The sequence below is a fragment of the Hemicordylus capensis genome, chromosome 2 (assembly GCF_027244095.1).
Source record: "Hemicordylus capensis ecotype Gifberg chromosome 2, rHemCap1.1.pri, whole genome shotgun sequence".
Taxonomy (NCBI): Eukaryota; Metazoa; Chordata; class Lepidosauria; order Squamata; family Cordylidae; genus Hemicordylus; species Hemicordylus capensis.
In genome coordinates this window covers 147,981,015-147,994,155 of record NC_069658.1, presented here as the reverse complement: position 1 = coordinate 147,994,155, position 13,141 = coordinate 147,981,015, and the positions used below count along the sequence as shown (strand labels likewise).

General features: G+C 45.0%; 1 protein-coding gene across 4 annotated transcripts in view; it reads left to right on the top strand.

The window, feature by feature from the left end:
* Positions 1-12,894, top strand: part of CORO2A (coronin 2A) — a 90,968-nt gene extending 78,074 nt beyond the window's left edge. For all 4 annotated transcript variants that reach the window (XM_053291287.1, XM_053291286.1, XM_053291288.1 and 1 more), the window contains 6 exons: positions 525-629; positions 2,404-2,500; positions 3,302-3,414; positions 3,524-3,614; positions 8,218-8,471; positions 9,449-12,894. In XM_053291287.1, the coding sequence (XP_053147262.1) occupies positions 525-629; positions 2,404-2,500; positions 3,302-3,414; positions 3,524-3,614; positions 8,218-8,471; positions 9,449-9,580 (792 nt within the window). In that variant the 3' untranslated portion in view covers positions 9,581-12,894. The remainder of the gene's footprint in view (positions 1-524; positions 630-2,403; positions 2,501-3,301; positions 3,415-3,523; positions 3,615-8,217; positions 8,472-9,448) is intronic.
* The last annotated feature ends 247 nt before the right edge of the window (positions 12,895-13,141 follow it).

Genomic DNA, 13,141 nt, shown 5'->3' with positions numbered 1-13,141 from the left:
ATCTAGTCCAGCATTCTCTTCCCCACAGTAGCCAGTCAGGTGCCTCTGCGAATCTCAGAAGCAAGGCATGAGGGAAATAGTGTGGGCTCCATTTTAACTGTCATCTTTTCTAAACTAAGAATGTGAGAGATGGGCCTAGTTCTCCCTGAGGTGCCAAGGCTGTGTCTTGGCTGTACCCCTGCAGAGTGCAGGTGGGGGCTCACAATTCCCTCCACACAGCAAACTGCCGTGTCAGGAAGAAGGCTAAGCTAGAACCTGTCTCCCTGACATTTGGAGGGTTGTGTTTTTGCATAGAGGAGAATTCAGTCGATTGAGCTTCTTCTACCTGCAGTCTGAAGTGGTACAGCCCAGACACAGTTCTACCATCTGAGTGAGAACTAGGCCTCCGTTACCATTGTTAACAACTAATTCTTCCTTGAAGTACATCTTCCTTGACAGTTATCTCTCAGTCTTCCTGTTGTATACATACATTATAATGACTGTAATCTTTCAGCAACCATTTCAGTTTCCCTTTTTGTATGCAGGGTGATCTTTCTGTGCCTTTACTAGAAGAGGATGTGGATGGCTCATCCGGTCTCTTGTTTCCTTTCTATGATTCGGACACACACGTGCTCTATGTGTTGGGCAAGGTGAGTTCCTATTTTTGGCAGAAAATCTAAATTGGTGTCATGACTATACTCTGAGGTACCTCGGTGCTTGAAATGAGTGCCTCCCCCAGCAGCAGGGGGATAGAAACTGGCCCTGGCCCTGGCCCTATCCATCCCCAGCACAGCATCCCTCCAGTGGCTGTTGCCGGTGTCTGTCTTATATTTCTTTTTTAGATTGTGAGCTCTTTGGGGACAGGGGGCCGTGTGTGTGTGTATCTGTATCTGTATCTGTATCTGTATCTATATATATATACACACACACACACACACACACCGCTTATACATATTCAAACCGCTTATACATATACAAACCGCTTTGGGAACCTTTTGTTGAGCAACGGTAAATAAATGTATAAATTAAAAAGAAAATCGAAGCCTGGTGTATGCTCCCAATTATACACCTCGTTCCCATGGGCACTGGCACTTGGATAAGTTGAAAATGGCTGTGCACCTTTAAGGACACTGCTGCTAAATTTCAAATTGTCTCTGTTCTGAGAGACTATTCCTGCTCAGAAGCTGTTGTATATAAAACTTGCTGGCTGCTGCCATCCAACATAGCATGTCCCTGATTTTATCCTGCCCACCATCAACATTCAGTGGCTGAATGTGCTTTGCTGTGTTCGGCTGCAGGCAGGAGGCATATGAAAAACTGCAGTGGTGCCACTCTGGCTGCCCTCACTAAGTTTCAAGATAACCTTACATCATTTGACGTTCTTTTTGTAGCTGTATGTGTATAATACAACCTTAGCCCATTTTGCATCCTTGTCTAGATTGTACCCAGGGCAAGTGCCTCTGTTGTCACATCCCAGTTGCACTACTGCAATAACTTCAGCAGAGTTGCACCGCAGACTCTTTCCTGCCAGTCTGCATCTTCTTTTTAGAGTTCTGTCCTCTCCTCCTTCCTGAAGCTAACAGAACCCTGTCCTCTGAAGATCGGGGAGAGATTTGATTGACAAGCATGGCAGTAGACAGGAAGACACATACTCTTGTACCTAGCCAGACTTGGAGATAAATTAAACATGAAGCAGCAGGTGCATGGAATATCTCCTGATGGGTTTTAATTTTTTTACTTTAGATGGGGGGGGGGGCTCTGAGTTTGATTAGAGCAGCATCTCTATTTATTTGTGTGGGTGTATGCATTTCCCATGGGTCATTTCCCCAATCAGAATCTCCACCCAGCTGCTTTTTTTCAAAAGGGGAAAATATACTGGGTCTGCATAATTTCCCCCTTGTAGAGAGAAGAGCAGCTGTGGTAGCAATTATTGTTATTGGGGGAAATGCCAGCTTTCTGCTCTGATCAGATTCAGAGCCCTCCCCTGTCTCGCCAAAATTAACATAAAAACAAAACTGGTTGGAAATTCTCAATAGGTGCCCTGGATCATGTCTGCTTTGGCCTTTAAATCGTTCTGCTTGGATTGAGAAAGTGATAGGCATAGGTCTAGCATGGAGGACAAACTAGCATTAGAAGAAGAACAAAGTCCATGCAGTATAGGATATAGATGTTGGGCTTGATGTGTGACTTGGTCGGACCCACCCAGTGAACTCCACATCCAAGTGGGGAGTTGAGCTGGGATTTCCTGTATCCAGATCCAGCATTCTCACCATAATGGACTCTCTTGGGAGAATGGCTACCCCTCCTTTCTCCCACAGAAACAATACCCTAATAGGGTCAAGGGTCAAGCACACCTTGCTCAGTGCCACTCAAAAACAACACTTGAGTTCAGTGCTCCCCTTCTGTCTTCCATGTTATCTCTAGGGTGACGGGAACATCAGGTACTACGAGATAATTTCAGAGAAGCCATACCTGAATTACCTGATGGAATACCGCTCCCCTTTGCCTCAGAAAGGAATCGGTGAGTTTGCAGCAGTTTTGTTACTGATTATATATGTGCCGATAGCAATGAATGGGTGCCTGTGTGCAGCCGATACAATGTGGACAGCTTTATGCCTTGTGGGCAGATAACAGGCCTCGCTCTACCCACCCTCCCACAGCTTTATCACAGCTGTATAGTGGTACTTCTGTTGCTTCCCTTGCCACTGAGAATACTGACTCACCAACTGAAGAAGAGAATTTGGGCAAAACTATTCTCTTTTCCCCTACTTTTTAATTTCATTTTTAGACGATGTCTTTCTTTGACCAATCTCCTTCCCCATTCTCAGTTATGCACATATAATTGAGTCCTTTCTCTGTTCTGGACACTTCATTGTGTAGACTTTCTCCACAGCCTGGAGAGTCGTCCTGTCTCTTTCCCACAGCTGTGGGGGGAGGATGCAGCAATGAGTCTTCCCATGTCACTCCCACCCAGTCTCCTAATACTTATGGGATTTTGCCCAACACCAGTTGAGGGGAAAGAGTAGAAGGATCGTTGGATACGTAGAGTGGAGCAACTCTGGGGCTGTTAAAGAGTTGAGATGTTTCTTTAGATTGTGAACTGCTGTCCCCCCAAGGGGATGGAAATAGATGGAAATGTTTTAGGAAGGAAAAACTAAGTTACACAATTATAATAAATGTGTTATCTCATGACTGGAGAAAGACAATACAGAAACACTGTGGGGAGGAGTTGCAGGCACCAGAAGGCTTAAGCAACATCCCTTTGAGAAGCAGCCTCTGGTTTTGAGGCTTGGCTCTGTCATGACTTCCTTTTGGTCTTTAGGTGTCATGCCAAAAAGGGGTCTGGATGTCTCTGCCTGCGAGATCTTCCGATTTTATAAACTGATTCCGGCCAAAAGTCTGATAGAGCCTGTCTCTATGATTGTGCCTCGGCGGGTGAGTGGATATCTCTGTTTTGCAGCTGTGGCTTTTGAATGGGAGGGGCAGCCTTTGAAGCTCATTGCTCTCAGATGTAGTAAATATGCTCCCGTGTATGTCTTTGTAGTCTGAATCGTACCAGGAAGACATCTACCCGATGACTGCTGGAGTCCAGCCAGCCCTGATGGCACAAGAATGGCTGAACGGTGCTAATAAAGGTCAGGCCTGCACTCAAGAAGCAGTATCAGAATTATTTCTTCAGCTGTTTGGTGTGTGCACCACCTCCTGTTGGCTACAGGCCCACAAGATAAGACTGGAGACAGGCAGTTCTTAAAAGGGCTGGAAGCAGCTTGAGAGGTTTTGCTTTCAATGGTGTACACACACATTTCTTTCATTCCACTCTCACCTCTGGTCAGATAGATTCTGCAGATTTTTTGAACAATACAGATACCTCCAAAACCTGAGGCAAATGCACCATGAATGCATATGTTGCAAACAGTGATCCTCTTTTAAGGCCCTTTCAACTCTGACAAAGATATTTCCAGAATAAGTAGAGCAGGAAAAAGTGTAAGTGTGTGTGTATGTGTTTACACAAGGTAAGGGAGATCATCTCTCAGTCCCTGGCATCTCCTGGTAGGACTGTGAATGACCGTTTCCTGAAATACTAGAGAGCTCCTGAGAGTCGATGTAGATAATACTGAGCTAGATGGACCAATGGCCTGACTTGGCATAAGGCAGCTTTTTATGTTCAAATCAGGGCATTTCTGTGAATGAATCGATAGATAATAGAGATGTGCACAAACCAAGGTTTGTGCCCTGGTTCAAGGCCGAACCGGTTCAGTTTGTTGACCATGCAAATGGTGGCCGTGCATGCGCGGAGGCCATGTGCATGCTGGCACCACGTGCAGACTGCTGGGAAAAGTGCCACGGCAGCAGGTAACTGTATGGAGTGGCGAGTGAGCAGGTAAGGACATGCTGTACTCTCAAAGGCCCGCCTCATCACCCACCCACCCCTGTAGCACCACACTCAAACCACTGAAGCAGCACAAACCGGGGCACAAACCTTAGTTTGTGCACATCTCTAATAGATAAATGTAGGAACATAAAAAGTTGTTTTATTCCAAGTCAGACCATTAGTCCATCCGCTCGATATTGTCTACACTGACTGGTAGCAGCTTTCAGGAATTTTCAGGGAGGATTCTTTCTCAGCCCTACCTGGAGATAACAAGGATTGAATCTGCGACCTTCTGCATGCAAAGCAGATGCTCTACCACTGAGCTAAGATCCCATCCCTAACCAAGGTAAACCAAATTCTTCACAGAAAGAACTGTTTTTACTGGCTTCATCCCATTAAGGTGCTTGTAAAGTTGAAAGGCTCACAAGTGGGCTGGGTGACTATTGTGCAGAAAGGACCCCTGCAATTTGCTCTGTGTACATGACTCTAGATACTCTAGAAGATATTCCCTACTTGCAAGAACCTCTAGTACGGGAAGATGAAGTTTGATCAGCACTCCGGTCATTACCAAGTCGGAAGGCTGCAGGAATTGATGGAATAGCTACAGAAATATGGCAGGCAACAGAAGAAGAATCAGTCAAGGCTCTAACCAAACTATGCCAGCAAATCTGGAGAACAACACAGTGGCCAACAGATTGGAAGAGGTCAGTCTACATACCCATACCAAAGAAAGGAGACTTAACAGATTGTGCGAACCATCGCACAATATCCTTAATTTCACATGCTAGCAAAATAATGCTCAGGATCATCCAATGTCGATTAGAGCCCTACATGGAAATGGAAATGCTGGATGTTCAAGCTGGTTTCAGAAAAGGCCGAGGAACAAGAGTCGTTATTGTTGATGCACGCTGGATAATTGAGAAAGCCAAAGAATACCAGAAAGAAGTCAATATGTGCTTTATTGACTACAGAAAAGCTTTTGATTGTGTCAACCATGTCAAGTTGTGGAATATCCTTAGGAAAATGGGCATCCCAGAACATCTCGTTCTCATGAGAAACCTATACACAGGGCAGGAAGCCACAGTCCAGACAGAACTTGGTGAAACAGACTGGTTCCAGATCGGCAAAAGAGTAAGACAAGGGTATATACTTTCTCCTTCTTTATTCAGTTTGGATGCTGAATATATACTGAGAGAAGCTGGACTGGAAGACGATGAGCATGGTTTTAAAGTTGGTGGAAGAGACATCAATAACCTGCGCTACGCTGATGACACCACTCTGATAGTTGAGAATGTGGATGATCTGCAAACTCTAGTAATGAAAGTCAAGGAGCACAGTGAAAAATTGGGCCTACAATTAAATGTAAAGAAGACTCAACTAATGACAATGGGTACAGCAACCAGCCTCAGAATTGACAATGAAGACATTGAAGTGGTGGATAGCTTCTGCCTTTTAGGATTGACTGTCAACAGTTAGGGATCCAGCAGTCAAGAAATACCCTGCAGACTAGCACTTGGTAGGGTAGCAATGAAGGACTTGGAAAGGATATTTAGATGCCGTGACAAAGGTTAGAATCATTCAGACAATGGTTTTCCCCATGACATTCTATGGATGTGAAAGCTAGACTTCGAAGAAGCAAGATAGAAAAAAGCATTGACGCTCTTGAACTTTGTTGCTGGAGAAGACTTTTGAGGGATATCATGGACAGCCAGGAAAACAAACAAGTGGATCATAGAACAAATCAGAATTTTCATTCGAGGCACAAATGACCAGGCTCAAACTATTATACTTTGGACACATTATGCGAAGACCCAGCTCCCTTGAGAAGTCTATAATGCTGGGGAAAGAGAAGAGGACGACCAGCAGCAAGGTGGATGGACTTGATTACGACAGCAGTGAATGCCCCACTGAGAGACCTTAAAGGCCAAGTTGAAGACAGGTCATCCTGGAGAGAATCTATCTTTGTGGTTGCTAAGAGTCGACACCAACTTGACAGCACTTAATCAATCGATCAATCACTTGACCTTGAGCCACCTAATGGCACAGTGGGGAAGTAACTTGCCTAGGGAGCAAGAAGTTGCTGGTTCGAATTCCCGCTGGTGTGTTTCCCAGACTATGGGAAACACCTATATCAGGCAGCAGCGATATAGGAAGATGCTGGAAGGCATCATCTCATATTGCATGGGAGGAGGCAATGGTAAACCCCTCCTGTATTCTACCAAAGACAACCACAGGGCTCTGTGGGCGCTAGGAGTCGAAATCAACTTGACAGCACAACTTTTACATGACACTGATCCTTGCAACACTGCAAACAGCGGTATGGGATGAAGTGACGGGAAAATGGCAAGTTGTTTAACATTATTAGTTGTTTGTTTTACATTGTATCTATTTTATTAATATTGTGAGCTGCCCTGAGCAGTAGTGTACTTGGAGGGGAGGATATAAATATTTTAAATAAATAAAATAACGTGCCATCCTTGTACCTGTGAGGCCTTGTGTTACTTCCCTGTTTAGCCATGAAGCCCACTGGAAGATCTTGATAAATGGCCAATTAGGACAGGGGCATAGCCAGCCCGCCGGTGGCCTGTGTGCGTCTGCGGCAGGCGCCCTGCTAGCCCCCCCCCCCCGCGCCTGACGTCAGATGCAGGGGATAGCCACGCCCCCACTTCTGACGTCAGACACGGGGGCGTGGTCTGGCTCCCAAACGGAGCCTTGAGGCTCCGTTCGGGAGTTGAGAAGCAGTTTAACTGCTGAAGGGGCCGCGCGGCTCCTTTGGCAGTTAGAACGCAGCGCAGCCCAGGAGCGGCTCTTCCCTGCAGGGAAGAGCCGCTTCTGGGCTGCGTTGCGAAGGCAGCACCAGTCTTAGCTCCTGAAGGGGCCGCGCGGCCTCTTCAGGAGCTAGTTAGGCTGGTGCTGCATTTGCAGCGAGCAGCCAGGAGTGGATGGTGCTTCGAACGCAGTGCCAGCCTTTGTTTAGCTCCCGAAGGGGCTGCGCGGCCCCCACTCGGGAGCTAAACTACCGCCGCCGTGTCTGACGTCAGAAGCGGGGGGCGTGTTGGGGTCGCTCTCGCGGCCCCTGATTGGCCACTGGCCCGGGTTCTTTGAACCTGTTGGCCCAGTGGTGGCTCCACCCCCGAACTAGGACCCATCCCCATGTACTGAGAATTTGATTTGTATCTGATTGTAAATGCAAAGCTTACACAGACCAGGTGATCTCATAAACCACTTTCCCTTGGAAATTAGACTAATAAATACATAAAACGGACTCTGAACTCCTTGGAGGAAAAGCAGGTTAGAAATGAGAATGTGAAAAGAGGGAGGAAACTGCCCTCCTTCTCACCTGTTTGCAGTGGGCTGTTCTTGTGTGCTTTCCTCGCTGTTTCTCCTGGTTTGCATTTAACCCTGCTGCTCCTAAATACCTGCAGCAGTAGGCCGGGAAAGTGTGGTGTGGGTTGGGATGATCGTTCCCCATAGCCAATTGATTTGGTGTGAATGTGGCTTTGATATAGCTTCCTGGATAATTATTAGCCCCTCTCTATGATGTGCAAAACTATGCAAAATAAGAGAAATTATGAAAATTGCTTAATTTGAATAATTCGTACAAGTTGCAGGATTCATCTTTGCTTGGATCAAAATCTAGACTACTTTGTAGGCAGGGCAAGAAACACCCTGTAAAAAGAAATACACACCCACCCTGTAAAATGACTCTGGTTTCATTACTGGAAATAAACAACACCTACCTGTTTCCATCTTTCATTAGCCTGGCTATAACATCCTTTACAAGAACTTTGAATGTTGCTCTGTCCCGAAGTCCCTTTTGCTTCTGATCTTGGTATAAAATACTCTTTCCTGTTGCTTGTTTTCAGGTCCCATATTGATGTCTCTGAGACCCGGCTCTGTAATCTTGAATTCTTTTCCACCATATCCTAAGAAGGAGTCCTCTCCAGAAGCAATGGAGCCTTTCCAGTACCGAGTCAACCAAACCACTGACAAGCCAAGCAGAGTCCAAGAGAAATGGGGGCACAGGAAGGGGGAGGAAAGAGGGCAGGAAGACAAGAAAATTGGGCTGTCTAATGGCTTTGACATATTCGAGTGTCCTCCACCCAAAACAGAAAATGAGGTATGGTCGAATTACAGGGAGGAGGCTTGTGCTGGCAAGGAGATTGGATTAAGTAGTCAAGATGAGCTGTTTAAACTGGGATTTTAAGATAGAAGTTGGCACCAGTGTTGGCTCTAAGGCATGTGCATGTGTGCACGCTCACACATTTTAAAAATGTCTGTTCAGTTAATTTTAGATCCCGCTCAGGTTTAAATCAGGAAGGTCCCACTCTGAATCCATGGGCACACACACTGTCTTAACACTGCCACCCAGAACAAAACTCATTCCACACACAGATGAAAAAAATTAGAACACTGGTTGGCACAGAAAGTTTTATGCCCAGAATGAGGGAAGCCTGGAGTCTACAAATAGTGGATAGAGTGTCAAAATGCCCAGTTGGATCTCATAACTGCCATATGGATCTCGTAATTGCTACATGGGATTATTTTTTGAGGACATAAAGGCTTCTGGCCAGCTCACCAGTTCTGCGCACTGGGGACATGGTCCCTTCTTCCATGGACACAGCCCCACATGTGGTGGACCCAGCAGGACCCTGTTTCCCCCGTCCTGTTTCCTCCTGCTTTGGAACCATATGCGAGAGTGAGATGGATCTGGATATGCATGGCTCTCCTGTGCTAGGGTGAATGTGAGCTAAAGAGGGCTTTCCTGAGCTTGACGCTAGTCTCTCTGTGCCTAGGTGGGGACAGATTGTGTTCTAAGTGACTCTTAGAAACAGTAAATGGGTCTGCGGACCAGCTGTGTATGCCAAAAGCACAAGAGTTTTTGGAGCATATTTTTCATTATAGCATTAAGCTTTTGATGTTTATCTCCTTCTGGAGAAATCCCTCTTGGTTCTGTCTTTCTTTCATTCCAGTTCACATTTTTGGGTACATGTTCTTCCTTTCCCTGGTTCGATATACTTTCCACACAAACATCTGAGAAATTAAAATTCATGGTAGTTAGATAGCACAGTGACATATGGAATCTCTGTTTTCCAGCTGCTGCAGATGTTTTACCGACAGCAGGAAGAAATCCGGAGGCTCCGTGAAGTGCTGATCCAGCGGGATGTCCAGATCAAACAGCTAGAGCTGGAGATCAAAAACCTTCGTGTGGATTCAGGCAGATTCTGACGGGACATAGCTGGGCAGCCTTTAGAAGGTAGCTCAACTGCAGGGCAATTGTTGCCTCAATGTACTACTATTGGGAGGTTATGGACTGGAAGAAGGAGATTTTGTGACTTACTGGCAACTCATTGCTGTCCTGAGTGTCCATTCCTGCAGGCCAGAGGCTGCTGGGGTGCTTTCAGGTGCTTTGTTTACCAGTCCCCACCTTTGCAAAGAACTCTTAGTTCTTTAGTGGCCCAGATTCATCCTGTGAGTCAAAGAGGTCTCAAGGTGAAGATGGAGGATCCAGCAGCCTCCTGTGCCTCTGTGTGCCTGGTACTTCATGGAGGAGTGAAGCATCCTGCCAACCCTCAGTGCCCATATGTGCTTGGCAGCCCACTTGTTTGGACTCTGCCAGGCTGCCTAGCACTGAACTGCAGCCACTTGACGGTGAAGCCATCAGAAGTGACTCAGCGCTTCTATCCTGTTCCTCTGCAGAGCTGGCTGGAGCAGGGGTAGGTTCTTTGTTCAGTGACTCTCAGCTCCTGTGGCTGAGGCTGTGTCTCCAAGTCATCAGCTTCCTTTAGCTTCACAGATCATCTTTTGCAAGTTCAGTTCTGCCCAGGAAGGTAAGGAGCAAAGGAATGGGCGCTCACCAATTATCCAATGGAAGCCAGGAATATGTGCTTTTAAGAAGACTTAAATGGTGGGCAGAGGGAAGCCACATCAAGCTTTTTAGATGGACTTCTGGTAGTTGAGCACCAAAAGGAGGACAGGCCAGTATTGCTGAAGTTGAGCATGTCAAAACTGTAGCTCCAGTCCATACACAATCTATCATCTTCCAGCTTCATCCATAATCTTCCCCCGGATCACTTCATGCCTTAAGCCAACGTTGGAGACTGGCCATTAATTCTCTGAGATGGCTGCTTTTCAGTTGCCTCCAGCTCAGTGTTCCCCTGGTTGCTTCTTCTCTCCTTCATTGTCTTGCCCTGCATATTGTGCTGGAACCAATGTGCCGCATTGCAGGGTCATGACCAGAGAGAAGCCCAACCACTTTCAGCCGATCCTAATCATTCCTCATTGTATCTGGTGCAGAGCTTTACATTCTGTGATTCTCCACTTCCCCATTGCAAAATCAGCACACTCCTTTCTCATAGTTTCGTCTTCTGCTTTGATGCCTACAACCGATGCTTTGCCTGACTTTCCACTTGTTCCATTGCCTGCTGTTTTCCATGCTACTCTATGCAAAGCACTGCCATCCGAGTTAATTGTTCTTTCCTGTCTCAGGATTGACCACCTCAGATATCCAAAGATTGTGAAATCCTGGGGGAAGATGCCTTTCTGAATTTATGGCATATTTTTAAGCATTTCTCCCTAATCATGAGGGATAGAGATGTTGATAAACAAAAAGTTAAGTTCCTGGGATAGCAGCGACTTAAGTTTCTGCAGCAGCAATGTGTATAACAAAAGTGTAAAATTAAAATGCCCCTGGAGAGCTTGGCCTAACTTAAGATTTGTCCAGAAGAGCGAGAGAGAATCTAGGGCATTACAAGCAACATTACAAGACTGACTTGCCTGCAAATGGAGGGACGTACAATAACACATTTAACACAGGGTTGTATGTGTAGAAGCTGAAGTGTCTCCAATGCAAAGTTTACAGTAGTTGCTTTCCTTGTATATCTTGAGCTTGATGTTTCTCTTTCGCTTTCCTCCGAGCCTCAAAGATAGACCAGCAATTACCAGAGCTAGAATCACTCTCAAGAGCCTGCTTGTTAACTGCTGCATTCCCTAGTGTTTTGATAAAACTGTGCCCAGGCAGGCTTGCTCCAGATGGTCTTTTCCTACCCTATTACCCCTCATTAGATCTGCTCGTGCTTGTTGCTTTAAAAACATCTCTCAGAGCCAACCTGAACATGTGGAAGAAGTGCATGCTGCAGTTTTCCTTTGATTGTACTACTCAAGGCTGCAGACCTTCCCTATATTGATTTAGGTAGGAGCCTAGCATGCTGGTTTTCATGTGTAGGTTAGTACGAAGGGGAGCATTCAGAGATACCATTCCCCACCTCCAGTCTGAAGTGGTACAGCTGAGGATAAGTTGTATTACATGATTCTACCACTTTGGCAAGATTGGCTTTTACGCTGGGGTTCAGATTGGTGTAGGTGGCATCATGGGACCCCACAGGAATGTCTGAACCTCATTTAGATACCAGGCTTTAAGAATTTAAGTTGATGAGCTTGTGGACATTTACAGTGTCTTCTGTTCACTCAGTTCTGCCATGCTCATGGAACTTTAACCAACCCTGTTTTAAAATTAGTGTCTGAACACATCTACATGTATTACATTGAGGGTTAGGAATTTAGATAAGAGTTATACTGATTCAATTTAGATAGAGTTATACTGATTCAGTGGTCATCTAGATTAGAAAATCATTATTTTGCCTCCTGAATGTGGCCCAGCCAGGAGATTCATGATCAAGGCACAGGGGTAACCACCATCTTTTATGAAATACCTAGTAATCTAGGAGATTCTCCCCCCATCACAAACAAACAAACAAGCTGTGGGAGGCAAGTGGGAATGATCTGCTTTGTCTTGCCATCTCTAATAGTTCATGGCCCCAGTCTAGCCGTATGTGAGTGCAGGAGCAGAAGCTATGTGCATACTGCATTATGGTGAGAGGGCAGGACTATATCCAGGCTTTTGCTCCCCCTCCCAAACTGCTAACACAGTTTTTATTTTTAACTCATGGGGATAGGGAATCATGCATGTGGCACCTGTTAGCATGCCAGAGGTACCATCTAGCTAGGAATAAGCACATAGAAGCTAGTTTCCATGTGCATCTGGTCCTGGATTGGGAAGAATGACACTTTACAGTCTGTGGGATCTTTATTCCTTTTTTTTCTTCCTTGTTTACATGCAGAATACATTATTTTAAGTATTTGTCATCTCAGACAAAGGGAAAATAAGTTTTAAAATACATTTTAAAAATGTACATTACAAAAATTATTTTGCTTGTTTTTATGTGTTTGACCAGATAAACAGTCAAAAATTTTAGTCTGCTATCAAGGGAACTCATTTATCCCAAATCTACTTGAAAGAAAAAAAGAATAGTAACTGCATTTTGTTTACCGACAACCTTTCAGCGAACAAAGGCTATCAAATCAGCACTGGAAATTTTATTTTTTGAATAGAACTTCTGTATAAAATGTAAACTTTTGAGACAGTACATTTAAAAACAAAACTTTACTCATGTATGTTTTACGAGGGAGGGAGAAAAGAGCAGAATAATCTATACAATAATGGCAAATTATGCTTTATTAAACAGTGCCTAATTATATTTAAAGATGATCTTGATAACTTTTTTTGTCATTTAAAAGGAGGGAAACAGCTTCAAAGTAGGTGTGGAGTTATGCAATGAAAATAATAACTGAAATATATTTGATGGGCAAGGATTGTAGTCTTGAAAGGTACAGAAAACAATCCAGCCAGAGTTGTGCAATGTAGCACCCAATGGAGGTGTCTCCTAAATATATATTTATATGTATATTTATATTTCAGTTCTCAGCACAAAATGATGAGTCACCTGGTGG